Genomic DNA, 22,539 nt, shown 5'->3' with positions numbered 1-22,539 from the left:
CATCATGGCAGTTAGGCATTATTTATCCTTTATATTTTTCACACATTTAAATTCCTAGTTTGAAGCATGACTTTTTCAGCTGTATCCCCCAAAAAGCCTTCCAAAACATTTATATTAAGGCCTCTGGTCATTTCCACTCTGACTGCAACTTTCAAAGAAAAATTTCCTTTGAGAGTGTAATTTTGAGATTGCTACATAGGTAAACAGAGCAAAGGGAAAGGAAGAGCATTCCTAGTCCCCTACTCTGTGTCACTAGTGTGCTTTCATAGAGTCTTTCATTTCTTCACAACAAGCCTATGAGGAGGTATCATCCCCACTTACTGATGAGGAAACTGGAGGTCTAGAGAGTGGCTTCCCTAATGGATCATAGCTTTGAGTGGCAAACCTACTATCAGTATTACATAACCAATAGTGAAAAGAGTAGAGGAATTATTACTATTACAGGATGCCTTTCCCAAACTGTAATTTGTCAAATATAAAGCATTAATTATGGGGAGGATGCTGTAAGTAAAACAGATAGATATCCAGTTTCTATCATGTAAGCACAATGCCTTGAATAAAGCATCCAGGAGACTAGAGATCATTGATAGGCATTTTAATCTTAATACTTTATGTTGATATAGCTTTTTAAAAAATGGGCATTCAACATTTGTACTGAAAAGTAGCTATATTAAGTTCATTACACATCATTTATATAATTCAATTTTCATATGGCATTAGAATGTATTTTGCAACAAAAGATGGAAAGAAGACATGGTCCCTGCTCAAATGGCTTACAATCTGAATATCATTAAGATACAGAATGTATACCTAATAGGGACAGAAAATTATGCTTAAAAATTTTTTTTGCATGAAAAATTTCTAAGTCTTTGATGCTGATCAATGAAATGCCTTCTAAAATAGGTTTTGAAATGTGTTATTAGAGGGAAGGTATACATTTGGATACTGTGAGAAAAGACCAATCTGATCTTGGAAATAATGCATGATACGCAACTGAGAAAAAGAAGATGCTTTCTTGGGTATCACATTACTTGGGTTTAGAACAAAGAGGCTATACAGTTTCAAAAAAAAATGGTAAATTTACCCTTGGACCTAATTTCCTTTATTTTTTAAAATCTAGTTAATGTGGGAGGGGAGGTAGATCTTCCCACTTCTAAAAGGGAACATGCATTAGAAAAGAGGTATAAGAGGTAACAAGATAAAGACCAAAAATAAATAAATAAATAATGCATCTGGTGCTAGAAAGAAAACTTGGAAAACAACAGAAATAAGAAAGAGTCAAAGGTAAAGATTATAAAGCAATGGGAGAATTAACAGGATGACTGAAGGCTAATTAGGGAAGGTCAGATGGGGGGATGGCATAATATGAAATTTGTGCTAGGAGAAATTATTCAGGATACACTCCAAATCTTTTACTGAAGCAAAAGATAAATTTAAAATAATTCTGATTAAAAAGGGAAGGCATACTGTAAAAGATTTATTTAATAAAAATAATTTTATAATTTATACAGAATTGAATAAACAGTACAACAAATTATTTTCACTTCTTTGCAAAACTGCATACAGTACACCTTGCAAATTGGGCTCAACATTCTACTAATATGGTCACACAACAAGATGTGAACTTATTATTGTCTTAAATAAGTAAAGCCTCGTTTTACATGCCACAAACTTGGAATTAAATACCAGGGAAATATTGCTTTGGTAGCATGAACAATTTGATTGCAATACAGTCCATTTTCTTTAAATAATTAAATAAAATCCCTCAAATATAACTTTTCTATTTGTTTCTAAGTAAACAGTTCTCTATGTAAAGAAAATGACCAAAAAAATTAGAGGCTATTACTTTTATGATATCCCTTCTCTTCCCTTCCTAAGCTAGCATTCTTTTCCTTTTCCTTAATTAGAAAGGAAGGTGAATGGAAGATGATCTATTCTTCCACTCATTCATTTGCTTCTAGAATTCCTGCTGAAATGAAATGAATATATAGATTTTGCAATCTTTACACTATTATTCACAGCTGAGCTGTGACATTCTAAAAAGTTTAATAGTCCCTGTTGAAAGCAGCTACTTAAATTCTTTTCAAGATAAGGCAACAAAGTTGGCTTTAAAATATGTCTCACATATATACTAGCAGCCACTTGGTAGACTGATATCAGAATTAAATAAATATACAGAGTAACATTTTTTCAAGTAACTTGTAAATGGAATCACTAGCAATCTTATTTTAAGCAAATATTTAAGATGATCTACCCTTAGAAATAAGGGCAGCTTTAATGTACAAAAAGCAGGAATCAAGTCTATCCTAGATCCTGTCCTTCTCAAACAATTAAAAAGAGGCTCAGTTTCTGAAAAAGGTCTTGGAATAATCCAACAGCTAATGACACCTTTATCTTGGATAAGAAGGACAAATAATATAAAAGCTATAAATGGGAATGAAGTTATTTAAAAAAAAAGACTTCATTTTATTTTGGAAATAAAAAGGAATGCAAATACAAACTGGGCTACTTGTATCTTTAACCAATACACTAAAATTTTTATCATGGAATAAATAGTCCTTCATATTGAAGAATAAAAGGCAAGCAAACCTACCTTAAGTTTTCTGATTAGGTCTTTGCCTAGATTATTAGCAGGCTTCAAAATTTGCCTTATTTTCTAACTAGCTGAGCTTCTCTGGGAAGCATATGAATAATGCAAAAATGTACTTCTAAAGAAAATCTACATAAATATATCATTGTCAACATGGAACTCAGAACATTCATACAATGAATTTTCTAACATAAAATAAGAAATGATACATACTTTTCATAGGACACAAAAGGAAACAAGCACAAACACTGCCAGTGACAGGAACAACTGTCATCTGTAGAAATATGAATGTACATGATAACACTGAAATAAGAATTACTTAGAACAGAGGCACGTGCTATCAGAACATATTTCCATTCTGACCTGTAACATCTTGTGACCTCTATGAAGCTTGGTTCCACCAGGCCAAGGTTTTTGCTAGAGAGACAGACAAGTATTTGACCTATGAAACATCAAACTCACTACCAAGTAGACAATGCCATGTGCTGATTGATTGCTCCTGATTCCTTGGCTTTCAAAATCAAGTTTACTTTTGAATCAGAAAAAGTAATCCTAATTAGCTTGCATAAGTAAACCATTATATAAACTTTACTTCTGGCTCTTCTGAACAGTATTATGTTAATCCACTAATGCAAGGTATAGTCATTTGGCTGTTCTGAAGCCATGAAATACACAGTTATAAACATATGTTTACACCTTACAAAATTAAATATATCCAAACACAGTTGCTGTGCAGAGTTCTTGCTATGAGAAGGTTAGCACATTGTTTCATGAAGTGGTTGCATGAGAACTTGATTCTGGATCTTCATGCTTTCTGTATTTCTTCATAATACTGACTATACCATTAGCGAGGAAAACCACAGCGATGAATGCAAAATAACCAGCATAGATCAGGAACTGGGGGCGGGGAGGGAGAAGTTTATAGAATTAACCATTAGAAGATGAGCGCCTTTATAACATATGCAAGAACACTGTATAATTAAAGGTTTATTCATATTCTCAATAAAACTTCAAGAAGCACAGTGTACTTCCACAATGTGCAAGGCACTGGAGATATAAAGAAGCAGGGTAATATGGTGACACAGAAACCTGGCTGCCTGAGTGCAAATAAGTCTTGATCACATCCTTTATCAGCTGTGTGACCTTGATTGAGATACTTAGTTCTGAGCCTTGGCTTCATTTACAAAATGAAATTCACAGTATTTCCTAATTTAGAGGGCTGTCAAGATGGGATGAGATCATGTACACAATGTAATACAATGATAATGCTATTAATATTCTTGTTTTTATTTTTGTTGCTCATGGTCTGTGCCCTTAGGCAGATAGGTGTGTAAGATTAACATGCCAAATTCTGAAGATCAAGAACTTCTACTCTTCCCCATAAGAGGGCAGTAGAAGGTCAAGCATATTTCACTGCAGGAGTCCTTTTAGAACAATTTTCTTTAAGTCAATTTTTTTTTAAGATTTATTTTATTTATGCATACAAGAAATGTAGGCCGGAGGTGCAGAGGTTGAGAGGATTCGCCAGAGACAAAGTGGGGAGCAGAACAGGCAGATCTACTGAAATATACTGCTGAGGGAAGAAGCAGGCAAGAAAGGAGAGGTCTGTTGTGCCATGTGGGTTAGCTCCATGGCCTGGATCAAACTCAGGCCACAGTGGCTGGAAATTGCTTGATAGTCCTGAGACTTTAACCTCTGTGCCATCAGGGAGGCCCCTAAGCCAATGTTTTAATGTGACTATATAGTTTATCAACAGGATTAGTATCATCATCATTTTAAAATAACTTACTAAATACTTATAAGTTGGTTCACGGGAAAAGAGTGTCACTCTAAGGCTTTGAGCCAAGTTCATTAAAATTTGGATATATTTTCCAATGGAAAAACCTGGCAATCATGGAAGTTTCAGTTTAGCTCACAAAATCCTATTGTTCCCTATATTTAAATCCACCATCTCTACAGCAGGATGATAAGCACTTAGTTTTTCTCTTACTTTTCCTCCCAAATGTGTAACCCCTGAGAAGCGGTCTAGGGATATTTATTGCTGATATTAATTGGTTACATATAGAAAATAATAAACTCCCACTCCTCTGCTTTCCTCCCAATACCTTTTCGAAGCAGCAGGATACAGTGGGAGAAGCACTGCCTAGCTTTGCCACTCTATTACTAATGGTGTGAACTTATTCAACACTTAACATTACTTTACATCTCTCTGAATCATTTTCTCCATGTCTAATCCTGACCGCAGCCCTGCAAAATTCTATATAAAGTACCTGGCACATAGAAATCACTTAACATACATCACTATTACTATTATTTCTCTTTTAGATATCATCAGGAAAAACAAAGTTAGTTATTGCTAATATGTTGGGTTTCTGTATTCTAAGAAAACTATGAATATGGAGGGACTCATGGAGAAGGAATCCTTTGAACTGGGATGGATGTAGTAGGCACTTCTGAATTCATGTGCCCATCAGGCAAAGCAAAGAGCAAGCAAGTACCTAACAAATTCACAATAAAGGCATATGTAACTATACAATCCCAGAATGATTATTAGTATTAGCATTGTCTTTGGCTATTTGTGCATGTGTGTTCTCCATTAAAAATAAAGTAGTAAAGAGATTTAGAGAAGTGCTAGATACAGCAGGGTATCTCAAACATGGGATACAGTATTCCAGGTACAGAATTAAAAATGGAGGGAAACCAACAGATGAGGAACCAGAAGTTGTTTGGTCTGAAAGGAACCACTATTACTTCTTAGCTTCTCTGGATGTTTATTGTCAGAAATGTTCTAGGGTCTCATCAAAAAGATGATGGCCCCAACATCCTCCTGGTAGGAAAGAACTAAGGATGGGAGGTGACTGAAAGAAGGAAGGAATATTTTTACTTCATATTTGACTGCACTGCTTGAATTTGCTTTTATTAAGCACGCTCCACTTCTGTCACTCTGATCAAATCATATTATCTTCAGTGTCAAAATGGAAATCTCACCTGAGTGGTAATTTCTAAGCCAAGGACACTGGCATCCACCACAATTAGAGTGAGCAGAGTCTGCAGTGCTAGAGCAATGAAGGTATTTACACCAAACACCAGGGCATAGCGCTCCATGCTGAGGTTGGCAGCAATTTGAAAACTTAAAAAAAGAAACAAATAAAAGAATAATTAAAAGACTAGAACTACTTCCTGATTCGTTACAATATTTACTTTAAATGCAGAGAAGTCTCTTCTTTCTACTGTCAATTCCCTTCCCAACCAAGTGAAATGTATTTTGGGCTAACTGATATAAATCTCAGGCAAGCATCTAAAAACATCAGGAACTTGTAAAGAAGCAAATTTTGACTAAATGCTTTCTCAGGAGAAAAACTGATAATGCACAAAAAAATTCAATGATTCCTCTTATTTGCTGTTTTTAACTAAAAAAATGATTTGTTTGTAAAGAAACTACAAAGTTTATTCTGACACAACTTTTTGTAATTCGTCTTTGAATCAAAATACATACGTTGCTATAGTGATGAGTAACATGTAGATGATTCTGAAGACAACATAGGATGCGTAGCACACCCAAATGTTACCCACAGTGTCCATGATATACACAGCAGCAGCAATCAGGAGAGAAAACAGAAACAAAGTCATTTCTCCCCAAGTTGACCAGGATATTTTTATGTAACCAACTGCAAACACTGCAACAGCACCTAGAAAACAAAAAGAGGAACCTAGTTACTTTGCTAAATAAGTGCTACTTCATTAAGTTAAAATATTCTTAAGTTATTAATTTTAATAGTTTTACGGTTATAGATAGTTTAGCGCAAAGTCAAGGAGGGCTTTGAAAGTCAAGCAGAGAATTTTGGATTTGTTAGAATAAATTACATAGAGCAACTGAGAGGTGATGAAAGACTACATAAATTAGGGCAGTTGGCAATGAGATGGAAAAGGAGAACACAGACCCAGGGATGCTGCTGTAAGGAAAAAACTACCCAGGCTGAGTGGGAGGCAAGAGAAAAGAACCACTTCTAGCTCAGCATCATGCTAGGATGGGTCTTTTCTTCTCCTGAGGAGCAGTTTAGAATATGGCAAAAACAGGTGTTTCTGCCCTTTGATAAAATGATGATGATGATGATAGTAACAGTTAAAATGTACACAATGTTTTCTAAATGCCAGGCACAGTTAAAAGAGTTTGCAGAAATCATGTAAAGTCTTCCAATAGCCTTATGAGGTAGGTCAACAAATCTGAAGAATATAAAGAATATAGAATATAAAGGTAAAGGACACAGGTGCTGAAGTCACCCAATCTATGTTCAAATATTGATTTTACTATTTACCATCTACATGACCTTGAGCAAGTAAGTTATTAACCTATTTGTTCCTTAACCATAAAATAGGGATAATAACTGCATCTCTTTAAGGCACTTTGTAAGGACTGTGTCAAGCATTTGCCTCTTATCATTGGATACAAGCTCCAGTGGATGCCTGAACCAACAGATGGTACTGCACCCTATACATACAGTAAGACCTCACTTAATGTCATTAACAGATTCTTGGAAACTATGATTTTTAAGTAAAACAATAAATAATGAAAACAGGTTCGATGAATAACAAATCAGGTCCTTTAATAACATCATTATATTCAGCCTAAGCCAGAATTATTTTTTTTCTCATCAAAGTTACAGAGAAATGATAATATTCAAGGACCTGCTGTACTATGTTTTTCCTTTGCCAGTGATTATACCTATACCTATAGTTTAACTTACACATTTAGGAATAGTAAGAGATTAATAATAAAATAGAATGATTACAAGAATATATAGTAGTAAAAGTTATGCAAATGTGGTCTCTCAAAATCTTATTGTATGTAATATTTTGGGACTGCAGTTGACTGTTAGGTATCTGAAACAGCAGAAAGTAAAACTGCCAATAAAGGAGGACTACTGTATCCATAAAGTCCCCAGACTAGCACCTTGCACACATTAACATTCAGTAGATATTAGCTATCAAAAGTTTCACATCAAGTGAAAACACCATCCAGTAAACACAAAATGATGGAAATTTGGATAATGAAACTTATTTTTAAAGATGTATGAATACAAGAACTGGGGTACAGGCCAGAGGTAGGGGGAGGGGAGAGGATTCACCAGAGACAGAGTGGGGAACAGAACAGGCAGACTGAAATACACTGCTGAGGGGAGCAGCAGCCTAGTCAGGAGAGGTCTTCTGCTGCTCCAAGTGGGTGACCTCCCTGGCCGGGGATCGAACTCAGGCCACAGTGGTTGGAGATAGCTTGATAGTGCTGTCTTAACCCCTTGCGCCACCAGGGAGACCCCCAGGAAACATTTCTTTTAAATCATTATTTATGGATTCCCAGAGGTTATAAAGAAATTAAGTTTGTTAGTTATAGTCCTCTACCACTTGTGCACTTCTAAACGTTCCTCCAAATTATATAATTTTTCTCCTAAAATATAAATAATCATCCTTTGGGATTATTTCCAATTTGGAATGGGAAAGAAAATCTGATTATGACTGACTTAGCTACCAGAGGCCGCTCTCCCTCCCAATCACCCTCTACTGTCCTGCATCACTCACCCAGTAAGGTTGAAACAGCCTCCACACCACCGTTATAGATAGCAGCATGGCGAGAAGACATCACCTTCTCCCATAGGCCCTGTGTGTAATTAACCACTTGAAAGTAGCCACAGGTGGAGAGGGCCCACCACACGGACCAGCAGAGCAGAGGGCGAGAGGAGTAGCACATCAAGAAATCATTCCATAGTACCTTCAGCACCAGGAGACGGTCTGGCTTGGGTTCCTACACAGCAAAAGGGAATAAACCTCAAACAAAGGCAACTGTACAGAATGTTATTGAATAGAATCAATTTTCTATTTAACAGTCACTCCTTCTTTTGCCTTGTGAAAACAATCTGCTTAATTCCTTTATAACCTTCTTAGCATTTATTTATATTTATCCTCTCTAGCGAAAAAACACATTCTCATAAAATTTTTGTTTTAAATGCTTTATAAATATTAGCATAGCTGTATGTCACCAACCAAGTAAAGGATATATTTTTTATAAAATGAAAGTAGAAAGATGGTCAGAGACTGCAAACTTTGGTCAAAGGGAGGTAACATTCCACATCTCCCCACACAGCTGCAACAACCAGTAACACTATTAAAATAATCACTGCTTGATTTTATATCAATGAGAACCTGTTATCCTTCTGACAGAATCACTGAATAGTAATTAAGATAGATATCTTAGAAAGAAATAGATCAAAATATTAGCAGTTCTCTATTCTGCAGTTCTAGGCAGTGGGGTTATTAATTTTCTTCCTTATATTCATTACCTGCTATTTATACAATTGGAAATATTATTACTGTAACTAATAAAGCTAATATGTTTATAATTGAGTGAGCCAAGATGTTACTGAGCTATGTACCAACCCAAGACTATGCCAAGGGAATATGAAATTCCAGACACTATGAGATTACCTCTGACTTCAATTTTATCAACAGTGTAATCTATCAAAGTTTGCCTTAATTCCTGAGCTCTGCTCATATGGAATTTTACTTTTGTGACTAACAAGGAAAGGCAAAATGAGAATCCAAAGGAACCAAAGGAAATCTGACTATGAAATAGCATACAGAAGCCAGGACATGTAACAGAACCATGCTACAGATTAATAGTATCAATGGTAACAGCAAAATTCAACCTGCACTCGCTGGTCAGAGGTCAAATCTTACATTGCATGAGAAACAATTACTCCCTCCTGCTGTCAGTCTTCTTTCGATAACCTTTTAGTAGGTGTGGTTAAATGTCTGCAATCCCAAGTTAAATGCCTAACTCACAGAAAAAGAATGAGTGATATAATTAGTGCCAGATTCTAGTGATACCTTTCAGGAGAGGTAACCAACTCAAATAGAAAATGAAAGATTACTTACAGCATAGCAAATAAGTAACTACCTACAGTGACTGTACAAAGTTGTTCTTAGGATATAGATAATAATAGAAATGACCACCTGATACGTGTGTGTATGTGTCTATTACATACACTCATCTGAAAGCTTTGCATTACTTCATTTGATACTTAAAATAACCTTACAAGGTAGAGATATGAATCAGGAAACGAAGTCTCAAAGAATTAAGTAATCTGCACAAAATATCCTATTGGTTAGTATCAGAACTAGGGCTTGACCTTATTTGTCTTTATTAAAAATCCACTACACTATGCTGTTAGAAACGATTATCAAGCACAAAGTACAAGCATTGATTTTGCTGCTGTCAGTGTTTTAAAGAACTCAAACACACATACAAAGAATGTTTGCTAATAGTAAAAGGTCTCAATATACAAATGAAAGCATAGCCTTTATTTTTAGTTTAATAATTCAGCAAAAGTTTATTAGGCAACAAATTTATGCCTAATGTTTCACTGCACTGCTTTTCCTTCTTGAGTTTAGAAACCTTGCACTGAAAGCCATCATGGCCGGTACTATTTCATGGATCAAAGTACAGTTATATTAATAGATATCATTATTAAATATTAATTACATTTCAGTCCCTACACTGATTTAACTTACATCATTTGGAGTGGAAGTAATTTTCATCATTTCTAATGGATGAGCAACTTAAAATAAATCAGGTCACAGTTATAGGCCAAGCATATGATGAAACCCTATGAAGGAAGGAAACCACTGGCTGTGATGGCTCCTTTTCCTGAAATGTCAGGTCCCTTTGCCCCAAAGAAAGACTTATTTTTAGAATAAATACTCTAAGGTAACTTGTTAATGAGGCAATCCCTCTGACTCCTTTTATTTTCCTTTTCTACAAGCCACCTATTTTTCTCTCCACAATGACATAATTATGATTTAAGGGTCAATTATGGGCTTTGTCAACATTAAATCATGATCCCAATATTCATATTCTAACTTTGTTTTTCAGTAAAAAACCAGTAGTACTTTAGCGCTGTACAGCTGCCAGGCAGCACTGCCTGTCTGTTAGGGCATCAGCAGCAGAGCCAAGGATATTACAGAGCTGATTTGAATCCTAGTTTTTTCCACAATGCAGTGAACATAATGGTTCTGATCATGCTAACACCTGAAGGAAAGTTTATGGGACAAAGTACAGATTGAAGCAGATCTTTAGATGTGTGCTTATGTTTAGGAGTATTTTTGCACAATTCTGCATAAGTCACTAATTTCTGCCCCTAATCCTTTTCTTTAAGATGAGAGGGTTCATCCAAAATCTCCACAGAAAAACTAATTCAACTCATCAATCAATTCAGTAAAGTGGCAGGATACAAAATCAACACGCAAAAGTCAGTAGCCTTCCTATACACAAACAACAAATCTGAAGAAGAAGAAATCAAAAAAACCATCCCTTTTATTATCGAAACAAAAAAAATCAAATATTTGGGAATAAATCTAACAAAAGAGGTAAAGGACCTATACAAAGAAAACTATAAAACACTGTTAAAAGAAATAGAAGAAGACACAAAGAAATGGAAAGACATCCCCTGCTCATGGATTGGAAGAATAAACATTATTAAAATGGCCATCCTACCAAAAGCAATATACAGATTCAATGCTATTCCAATCAAAATTTCAATGTCATTCTTCAAAGAAATAGAACAATTATTGATGAAATTCATATGGAATCACCAAAAACCCCGAATAGCCAAAGCTCTACTGAAAAAAAAAGAAGGAAATGGAGGCATCACACTCCCAGACTTCAAACTATACTACAAAGCCATAATCATCAAAACTGCATGGTATTGGAACAAGAACAGACATACAGACCAATGGAATCGAATAGAAAATCCAGAAATAAACCCACAGATTTATGGTCAACTAATCTTTGACAAAGGAGCAAAGACTATGCATTGGAGCAAAGAAAGTTTGTTCAATAAATGGTGCTGGGAAAACTGGGTTGCTACATGCAAAAGAATGAAGCTTGACCACTACCTCACACCATACACAAAAATCAACTCAAAATGGATTAAAGAACTAGACATAAGACCTGAAACCATAAAATACATAGAAGGAAATATAGGCGAAACACTACGGGATTTGCACATCAAAGACATCTTTACAGACACATCACCCAAAGCAGTGATAGTGAAGGCAAAGATAAACAGCTGGGACTACATCAAATTAAAGAGCTTCTGCACAGCAAAAGAGACAATAACAAAAACAAAGAGAAATCCCACCAACTGGGAGAACATTTTTGCACCCAACACTAATGATAAAGGACTGATCACAAAAATCTGCAAAGAGCTGATGAGACTCAGCAACAACAAAGAAAATAATCCAGTCAAAAAATGGGCAGAAGAGCTAAAAAGAAACTTCTCTGAAGAGGAAATGCAAATGGCCAACAGACATATGAAAAAATGTTCAACATCACTTGTCATCAGGGAAATGCAAATCAAAACTACCATGAGATACCATCTCACACCAGTGAGAATGGCACATATTAAAAAAACTAGCAACAACAAATGTTGGCGAGGGTGTGGAGAAAAAGGAACTCTTCTGCACTGTTGGTGGGAGTGCAAACTGGTCCAACCACTATGGAGAGCTGTGTGGAGATTTCTGGACCTACTAAACATAGAGCTTCCATATGATCCAGCAATTCCACTCCTAGGTATTTACCCAAAGGACACAGAAACATCCATTCCAAAGAACACCTGCACCCCTATGTTTATAGCAGCACTGTTTACAATAGCTAAGCTTTGGAAACAACCCAAATGCCCAAAAATAGATGACTGGATCAAGAAGATGTGGTACATATATACCATGGAATATTACTCAGCATTCAAAAAAGATAAACACATGCAATTTGCAGCAACATGGATGGCGCTGGAAGGGATCATGCTCAGCGAAATAAGCCAAAAAGAAAAAGAAAAATACCGGATGGTCTCACTCATAGCAGGAATCTAGAAAACTTAAATAAGGGACCAGGAAAATGAATATAAGAAAGTGAAAATCAAAATCAACAAAAAACTATGAACCAGAGACACTTTTTGGGGGGTGGGGGGCGGGAAGGGAAGGATTGGTGTCAGAATGGGGCTTTTGCAATTGTATGGGGGAATATAAAAATAAAATTTATTATTTAAAAAAATAAATAAATAAATTCCTAAGGACATCTAAAATGAGTATAGAACTTGGTTGTGAACATGACTATAAGTATTACAGAGCAACAGTGCTCAATAGCTTTTAAAAATCTTTCTAGGGAATTCTTGTGCACACTGAATTTTGAAAATCATTCTTGAAAAAGATTATTTGTTCTGAGGCCAGACCAAAATTATTAAAATGTGAAAACAAAACTAAAAATTTCCTCTATGCATGTAATTACTCTTATGTGATTATATTTGTGTGATGAATCTCCTCAGATGTGTGGTTAGTGGTGCAATGTGGGGACATTGGACAAATGTATCTGATTAAAATTTGAATTCTAAAAAAAAAAAAAAAACAAAATGAGAGGGTTCATGAGATCTAAAGTTCCTTGTAACTTTAAGATGTTCTGATAGCTGCAAGCTGTGGTTTGAATCACTTCTAACTCCACAATTTTGTAATTCTTCAGCATGTCAAGTACTGACATTATAAACAGCAAATTTCAAGTTGTTTTTTAAACTGTAAGTCACAATCATTAATAGGTAATAAAATTAATTTAATGGGCAGTGATCTGCATTATAAAAAATAAACTGAGTGGAATGTGTCAGAATAAAATACTGTGTTATAAAACTTTTGTTTTAGGGCCTCGCTGGTGGCACAGGCCGTTGAGCGCCACACTGTGAAGCTGTCTGCGCAGCCTCTGCAGTATGGGTTCGATCCCAGCAGGCCAATGAGAATCCTACATGGCGCAGCAGACCTCTCCTGACTCCCCCGCTGCTCCCCTCATCAGTGTATTTCTGTTAATCTGCCTGTTCTACTCCCCCCACTCTGTCTCTGGTAAATCCTCTCACCCTCCTGTGCATCTGGCCTGTACCCCGGTTCTTGTATAAATAAATAAAAAAACTTTTTAAAAATCAAAATCAAGTGTAAGGGGCAGGAAGGGACACACTGAGCAGGTTTTCTGATCCAGCAGACCGGGTAAAGAAGGAGAGAGTCCTGGAGACCTCGGCGGGTTTTCAGGCTTTTATTGGGATTTACCGGGTACATGGCAGGTAGGGGTGCTGGGGCGCCGGGAGGCTGGCAGGCGTCCCAGCCCCCATCAAGTCTTCACTCTTCCTGTGCTCTCAGGCATTCTCTCTGCTTCTCTGCTTCTGCTGGTGTCCCCGTGACACCATCCTTAAAAGCCCAGACTTAGCCCAGGTGAATCCCATCTACATAGGCCCACACCCTATTTCAGGTGCCCGCCATCAGGCATGCATTCAGGACCCCAGATCGTTCATCTATCCTAAAAGCCTGATACTTTTTACCTTACCCTACAACAAGCAACTATAAACCAGAGACACACTGCGGGTGGGAGGGGGAAGAGGAAGAATGAAGGTCAAAATAAGGGGGGGTGCAATTGTATGGGGAATATAATCAAAATGAAAATGCATACATTGTGCAAAAATGAAAAATGATGTAAGAATTATATAAAATAAAAAAACTTGTTTTATATATAGACATGTATGTATATATATTGACATCTATATGCATATACTCATATAAAATGAGTTTCTTACTATGTTTTTACACGTTTTAAAAAGTTAAAAACTCGCTGGTCGATAAAATTCTTTAGAACTACAGCCAATAGGGCCTCCCCGGTGGCGCAGTGGTTGAGCGCTGGGTTGCGAGGCTGCCCGCGGCCTCTGCGGCGCCGGTTCGATCCCCGGCTGCTCCCCGGCCACCGGAGGAGGGTCCCGCATGGCACGCGGACCTCTCCTGCCGCCCGCTGCAGTGTACTTCGGTCCTTCTGCCTGCTCTGCTCCCCGCTCTGGCTCTGGTGGGTTCTCTCACCCTCCCGCGCTTCTGACTGTACCCAGTGCATGTATAAACAAAACAAAGAAATAAAGAAAACATGCCTCTATTAAAAAAAAAAAAAAAAAAAGAACTACAGCCAATATATTAATATATGTATGTATAGGTATAAATGCTATAATTATGTACGTACATATTAAGGTAAAACAATTTAATACATCTGAAACAGGTAAAATAGGGTCCTTAGTTATTGTGTTACTACATGAGAACTATCAAATGATTGTATTTCCTTCTCACCCCCATTTATCATTTGTTGATTCTCCAGTTTCACTTAAAAAAATGAATGTGTCACCTATGTTAATAGATACAGAGATGTATCAATCTATAAAGAAATCAGCACTTCATTGCTAATCACTGTTCATTTTGACTGACGTTCCCCACAAGTGCCTAGTAATCAAAATGGGTTTCATGAGTGTGACCCAGGTTCTTTAGGATAATAACCAACATTTCAACTAGTGATCAGGGGAAAAATGGGGTTAGGCAAAAGAGTAATTTTCAATGAGGACATAAGATGCCACACTAAAACAATTTGGGCTAACTCTAGAGGAAAAGCCAAAGACTACTCATGTTGGTTCTTTACTGTCATACTGCCAAAAATGCTTATGACGCTCTATTGTATGTGTGAAAAAGCCTGCATACAAAGTTGGAATGTTAATAGCTTATTTCTAAACACGTCCCAGGAAAAAAGCTAAGGCTAATTCAGTATGGTTGGAATGAACCTTGCCCGTCACAGTTTTTAACAGTTTATAAAAGCTCTTATCTAAAAAAAAGACAATTAATCTTCCTGGCCAAGCAAATGGATGGATGAATTATTCTGATGCCATACCTCTCTCTCTCCAAGAGACAATTTCTTAACCACACTATTAATACTTATTCCATCATCATAAGTTTTCCTCTTGTGAGGCTCTTTCTCTGTATAATTTATAACTCTTCCACTTCAGCAAATTATCATTTGAAAATGAACATCAGAGATCACTTATGGCATAACTTCCTACCTTTAAATACATTGGGCTTCAACTCAGAAATTGGAAGTAGGTACCTACCTATCATTTATTGAAATCATTTCATCTCTGCATTTAGCAGATTTCTAAGTGCGTTCTTTACATACCAAGTCCTTGGGCTAGAAAAATGAAGAAAAGACAGCTCCTGCAATCTACCACATCCTTGACGTAGCAATATAATGCTGTACCTGACTTTGGAGGTTACACATTTCAGGGAAAAAAGTATTTGTCAGCCCTAATATAAATCAACTTTATCTTGAGTCAAATGAATAAATGAACTCAATGAATGAACTCAAGATAAATCCTGAATCCCAATGAATACAGTACAAGGGTAAGCAAAAGGAGGCTTCCTCTCTGTTTTGTTACCATATATCTAGACTTCAGAATAGCAACTACAAGACATTTAAGGTGGAACTTACCGGTTCCTCCAAGGAAGGCTCCTCCATATTAAGAGGGATTTTTGATTCAATGTCTTCCCACCCGGGAAGGTGATTAGAAGCTGAGGTTTCAGTAACAATGCCACCATTTTGTACCTTGATGCCATTCATTCCCTGGCAAGTAGAGGGAATATGGTGGAAGAAAAGACTCTTCTGTGGCATAGGTAGAAACCAGGCCACAGCAAAAGCCACAGAAACACAGGTAAGAGAGATGACATTCAGGCTGAACAGGGACCAGCCTGCCACTGAGACAAGGATTTGCCCTAGGACAGAGCCCACTGTGAAGCCCACCAATGTGGCACTTCGACAGTAACTTGTGACTTTCTGGTACATACTCAGGTCAACCACACTGTAGATATATGAGTAATAGGCAATTTCTGTGGCTGTGGCGATGCCATAGAAGAATTCCAAGAACTGAATGGCCAGCAGTCCCTGGGCATAGAGCAGCATGAACCATGTAACAATAAGGCTGAGTCCCTGCAGCAGAACAACAGGTTTATAACGGAGGTAGTCTGTAGCAAGGAACACAGGAAACAGCAGCACCAGGTAAGAGTAAGTCCATACTGGGTAAATTTCATTGAAGACCTGGTAGGAAAAGAATAAAAACCCATTAGTGATATTAGAGGTTCTTGAATTTTCTTAATTTGTTCTTCTAAAACAATCTGCCAACCCTAAAACTACTTCTTTCCTTATCGACCAAAGAAATACTGACAATAATTCTAATAATTGTTTGGAATATACTTCACATTTCCTGCTCATTTTGTGTTTTCCTGTGAAAATCCTCCCTATTCACTAAGGTCTAGTTCAAAGCTTTCCTTATCCTGCTGTTCAGTATATATATGGTAACATTCAAGATTCTCTTGCTTCTGCTTTGTATATGTCAGTTTTACCAATTACCTCATAGCATGGGTTCTTAATGATGGCTGCACATCTTCCATGGAAATTTAAAGAATCCGGATGCCTGGCCACAGGAAGTTTTTATAAACCTCTAGGAGATTTAAATATGAGTCAGAGTTGAGCACCACTGCCTTATAGTTTTTTTAAGGATAGACTAACATTTACCTGTACAACTTAATAATCAGTATAATGTTTGGATGATACTTGATAAATGTTTTGGAATCATCGATTCTTACTTCTAACTATAGGATAGGGAGTCCTCAGACTACCGTTTGGTTAATTTTCTCTGATTTTAAGTTGATTTCTTGGGGGTACAGAATAAAGAGGGTAAAACTGCCCTAAAGTCTTGACAGAAAGATGGCAGGATTTTTGCTTATCTGTAATATGGAAAAAATGCTTTTGCTGTTTTCAATATATGTATCTTAAATTGGAATATAGTCGAAATAACCTGTTACAATGCAGAACACAACTATAAAACAATCTGAAATATATTTCAGATTTGTGTTCTGATTTCTGACGACCAAATACCAAAAGTGATTTGTCTACTAGTCTCACCTTCATGAATTTTAGACTAATTTGTATTTGTAAATCATCTAGCAACCTCCACATTTTCTTGCACCTGAATATGCAGATGAATGACTAACAGAGAACCAAAGAAATGTTTCTTATTTAAAAGTATGAAAATTCTAGCAGACAAGGAACAAAGTGCAAGGGCAAGCTTATGATGAAGTGAAGCCTTTCCTAAAGATTTTTCACAATTGTGTTCTAATAAACATCTCCCTACTCCTTTTTTGCCTGTAGTTTTACAGATAGTCTGTCTTCTTAAGCTTGAAACTGCCTCCTCTGTTTGATTAAGCCTGTTACTTCACATTCACATTTTCTCCAACACAACACCACAAAGCTATCTGTTATCACATCTTTCCTCTATTTCCTCCTTCAGTATCACTTCTTTTGTTGTCTACCACACTCGTTGGGATTTTAACTGACTCTTCGGGCACTTAATTTTGTCTGTACTTAGACATGTTCTGTATTTCTCAGTAATTGTTGACCTCAAACAATTAACTGCCAAGTTATGCTTTTATCATCTATTTTACAATTGAGGAAGCTTGGCCTTTGATAAAGGTTAAGTAATTAGCCAAAGTTATCAGACGGAGGCTCTAAACCCAGATGTTCCAAATCCAACTCAATAAAATGCCTCATTTTCTCAACCAGAAAACTGTTACTGGCATCTATGTTCCTGGGTTACTTCTAAGGTCTGCAGCAGTTTTTTAAACCTGCACTGAAGTGCTTTTACAGGACATCTGTGAAGAGATAAAACACAATCTCCACAGCTTAGTCACTGGGTGCCCCAAAACAGATCCCTTTTCTTTAAATGCTCCCCAAGAGAAGATATTACACCAGAAACCACTTCTTGGACAGATATTTTGGATCTTGAAAGGAAACTTCCTACATGCAAAAATGTACAAATAGCAGACTTTTACTGTACAAACCCCTCTAACTTATCTCGGGTAAAATGTGCCCTGTAAGCAAAGGGGATTGATTTTATGCTATGCTGCCTTTCACAACTCTTTTGATCACAGCTTGTTTATACTTTCTTCCAAGACAGAAAACAAGTTCAGGTCTCGACAGTAATTCAGATACAGTCTTTATTTTATAATTAAGTTTTAATTAAACAACTAATTTGTAAACAACTTTTTAGACAATAAGCACTTATTTGCACAACTCTGATTTCAAGCTGTATGGTGATTACACTACACACACAAAAGAAGAAAATGAAGACTTGTTCCTCCAGGAGTTCTGAACCTAGTCAAGAATACACATACATACATTATTAATAAGGGACCTAGGAAACACGGGGCTGCTTCTTTGAGATGGACCTTGGAGAATGCAAAAGTGGGATTAACAGAAAAATATCAATAGATATGTATGGAAGGATTGTTCTAAGCAGAGATCATATCTCCACCTATAGGGCAGTAGGTGGAAGATCTGCTACGCAGGATTTAGGAAGTGTAAGATTAATGTGAATGGAGCTTGGGTTTGGCTAAGGGGAAAAAGCAAGGGAAAGAAGGATATAGCAAGAGATAAGGATGTTAAGTATGTTAAGTATGTTAAGAGTTAAATTCTGTAAGTTGCTGAAAATCAGTCAGAATAGGGGAAATTAAAAAAAATCAAAGGAAAGTTAATGAATGTTTGTCATGCTAAAAAGGTAAAAAGTTTTCAGAGACAAAGAGCTCTAAATAGTAAATAATAAAGTCTGGCTTTCAACTTGAAATACAGTCAACTTTTAACCTTTTTATTTTTTTGTTTTTTTTTTTTTTTTAGATTTATTTTTATTTATTTATTTATGCAAGCACTGGGTACAGTCAGACGTGCGGGAGGGTGAGAGAATTCACCAGAGCCAGAGCGGGGAGCAGAACAGGCAGACGGACCGAAGTACACTGCTGAGGGGAGCAGCTGGTAGCAGGAGAGGTCTGCGCGCCATGTGGGACCCTCCTCCGGTGGCCGGGGAGCAGCCGGGGATCGAACCGGTGCTGCAGAGGCTGCGGGCAGCTTCGCAACCCGGCGCTCAACTGCTGCGCCACCAGGAAGGCCCAACTTTTAACCTTTTTAAAACATAAGCTTTAAATCTAAAACAGGTTAACAATTTTCCTAACACATAAGGAAAAAATTCAGTGAAAGTACAAAATTAGAGGAAATTCTTTTTTTTTTCCTTTTGATTTTGGATTTGGTTAACAATAATAGCTTGATTTAAAACCCGTCCCTTCTAAAGTTGTCTTAGGGGAGACACAAATGTCTGCACAAACATCACTGATGATTACCTTTGTCTAAAAAGCATGCAATATTTGTGCTCAAATAATGAGCACAGTGGTTGCTGACAGTCAAGAAGGAGAACTAGTTGGTCTATTTTAGTTATCAGAGATTACAAAAACCTAGGGTTCTGTAGGAGGTGAGCAGAGTCATACTGCCAAATCAGTCAAGATTCAGATACAAATGGACACCCCTTTTCCAACCACTCAGTTTCTCTTCAGACCCTTTCTTCTTCCTCACCTAATCTGCAGTCACAGAAGTGTGCTATGTTTTTGTTACACAATCGGCAAATATTTACTGGACCTGGTACTCTTGCTTTATTCCTATGGCCCCTGAACATACTCACCCTAAAAGTTTTTGATAAGACTTGTAAGCAACTCTCTGCCCAGGGCATATGGCAAAACAGATCAGCTTTCAAATATCAACACTGGGAGCATTTCCCCCTCCATGGGCTTCTCTGCCAGGTAAGGTGCACTAATTGTTTGGATCACATGGCAGTGTACATGAAACTTTAATTGTTAGCAGCTCACAGTCTAGTCTCTGCTCCAGTGGCTACACCTGGGACGCCAGGACCTCTCATACTGCCCGCAGCAATTTTCTCTTTTTGTAAAATCATTCTGTTCACCAGAGTTGGCCCTCTGCACCTTATTGTTGTTTGTAACCTACATTAAAATTCAAACTGTTGCAATCCCTTCTGGAGTTATCCACAAACTGAGAAATAGAAGATTTGAAGTTTAGGTAAAAGTTAATAATACCTGCCAGAGCTGAGAAAATATGAGGAACTCTAATGAAAACTTCAATCCAGTATTCAACTCCAGCTTTCCTTAAGGAGCAATGTAACAACAAACCAGACTATGAGTAATTACATTCTGCTCTGACTTGTTATGCAGGGATACCAAGTTATGACTCAAAAGAGGTGACTACTAACTAGCCAGGCTAACTAGTGCCCACTCAGCTTTCACCGTTCATAGTGTTCAAGGGAGATGGTATTGAATCTGCTGTATTTTTTTTTTTTTTCAAAGATTTATTTATTTATTTATACAAGCACTGGATACAGTCAGAAGCGCGGGAGGGTGGAGAGCAGAACAGCCAGAGTGACGAAGTACACTGCTGAGGGGAGCAGCGGGCGGCAAGAGAGGTCTGCGCGCCATGCAGGACCCTCCTCCGGTGGCCGGGGAGCAGCCGGCTATCCAACCGGCGCTGCGGAGGCTTCGGGCAGCTTTGCAAGCCAGCGCTCCACCGCTGCGCCACCGGGGAGGCCCTGTATTTTGTTTTTTTTTTTTTGGTAGTAACTTAGGTTTAATTCCTCCTTCAGTTAATTTAAATCTTTTCTCTGTAAAAATCAAGTCTTGGGATTAACCCTAACTTTAAGAGTTAAATAAAGTACAAGCACTTCTGAAGTATGTTACTTATCCTCGTGGAAGGGAAAATCCTCGTGGAAGGGAAAATCAGGGAAAATCAACCAACAAAAAGTTTCAGACCATGGACTAGTGTTGAGCACTACAGTGGAACAGAAGCTTTTCAAAGCTTTCCCCTTGTAGTTCAGGAGCAAAACTAACATTTGTGAAGTAACAATTCACAATGCAAGAAAAACTGTGTTTCATGCTAATTATGTGATACCATCTAAATATCTGCTTTATCCTAAGAGCTGGCATTTAAATGAGGAAGAGGGTGTCAACACATCCTAGGACACAACCTCACCCAATTAGAAATATAGACAAATTAAGACAGATTCGTGTCCTGAAGGATCATTATTTGAGCACAACATCCTGTCAAAGGTAAACAAAGTAGGGTAAGGAAAGGAAGAGGATGCAGCAGGTAGAATGAAGGTCCTTTCTGAAAAACAGGGGTTATTCAGCATTTGTTTCCCTCCTTCCGGTCAACAAATATTTACTAAGCCTTTACCACATACAAAGTACAGCTTTTGTTTTCACTTTTTTCCTCCAAATATTGCCCTCCTCTCACTCACTCCCCCTCCCGGTTCCCCAGAACTCTGCTGGACCAGTCTGATCTTTGTCAGACTAAGCTACATTTCAGCATCAACCTCACTTCGGCTGAAGCACCCGTGTCAAGGGGCCTCCCCCACCGTCTCTCGAGCCCTTCACATAAAAGGCACCCCATAAATCCAACAGATCCCAGAAGAACAGCAAGAATGAAAGCAGCGCCCAGCACCGAGCCTCCCTCCAATCGAGAAAAGTCACAAATCTCTGTCCAGAAGGGCTGCTGCAGCTTCGCCCCATCTCCTCCGCACACTAACTGCCCGCTCCGGCTCTCCCCGGCCGGCCCGCCGCGCGTACCTCTCTCTCGGTCAGGTTCTTGTCCGGCCCCAGCAGGTAGGGGGTCAGGAAGGGCTCAGAGGGCCTGAGGCTGGCGAAGAAGCCATAGGCGCAGAGCAGCGCGGTGGGCAAGAACCAGCACTCGCGAGGGACCCGCGCCGTGCGCAGGAGCATGGTGGCCGCTGCCGCCGCCGCCCGCCGGGACACCGGGCCGGGCACATCCATCCGGGGTGCGAGGGGCGGGGACCCGGCCCGGCCCCTTCCTCCTCTTCCCCTCCTCCCACAGCTGGAGTGAAGTTCAAGCGCTGCCCCAGGGCGGGCACCTGTAGCCGCGACTGGCGCCCCCTCCCGGCAAGGCCCGGCGTCCAAGGCTGGCAGCCACCTGGGGCCGCAGCGCCGGGCCTTCCCTTGCAGCAGGCGGCTCACGTGGCCCGCCGCGCCGCGCACCGCGCGGCCAAAAGTGGACCCGCCCTCAGGTCCACCCTCCCGCCCCGCCTCCACGCTGAGAGCCAATCACCGTGCGCCCCTGGGATTTGACTTCTCTTTCATTGGTCGGCGACTCGCAAGATGCGCACTGGCGGCGG

General features: G+C 38.4%; 1 protein-coding gene across 1 annotated transcript; it reads right to left on the bottom strand.

Moving 5' to 3' along the window:
- Positions 1 to 30: 30 nt before the first annotated feature.
- On the bottom strand, positions 31 to 22,343 carry SLC19A2 (solute carrier family 19 member 2). The gene is made up of 6 exons (XM_037506526.2): positions 21,977 to 22,343; positions 15,957 to 16,559; positions 8,165 to 8,387; positions 6,087 to 6,279; positions 5,579 to 5,720; positions 31 to 3,487 (listed from the first exon to the last, which is right to left on the bottom strand). The coding sequence occupies exons 1-6, from the start codon at positions 22,178 to 22,180 to the stop codon at positions 3,359 to 3,361; spliced, it is 1,494 nt and encodes a 497-aa protein (XP_037362423.1). The 5' UTR covers positions 22,181 to 22,343; the 3' UTR covers positions 31 to 3,358.
- Positions 22,344 to 22,539: the final 196 nt, after the last annotated feature.

This window comes from Talpa occidentalis, unplaced genomic scaffold (assembly GCF_014898055.3).
Source record: "Talpa occidentalis isolate TD23 unplaced genomic scaffold, MPIMG_talOcc4v2.1 talOcc4.12, whole genome shotgun sequence".
In the NCBI taxonomy this organism is placed as follows: Eukaryota; Metazoa; Chordata; class Mammalia; order Eulipotyphla; family Talpidae; genus Talpa; species Talpa occidentalis.
The sequence above is the reverse complement of the archived record's forward strand: the minus strand, read 5'-3'. Positions and strand labels throughout refer to the sequence as shown.

Coding starts and splice junctions, on each gene's coding strand:
- SLC19A2 (XM_037506526.2), bottom strand. CDS start 22,180: ATGGATGTGCCCGGCCCGGTGTCCCGGCGGGCGGCGGCGGCAGCGGCC. Junction 6,280..8,164: donor GGCTGTTTCAACCTTACTGG/GTGAGTGATGCA, acceptor TTTGTTTTCTAG/GTGCTGTTGCAGTGTTTGCA. Junction 5,721..6,086: donor TTACTCATCACTATAGCAAC/GTATGTATTTTG, acceptor TCTTTTTTTAAG/TTTTCAAATTGCTGCCAACC.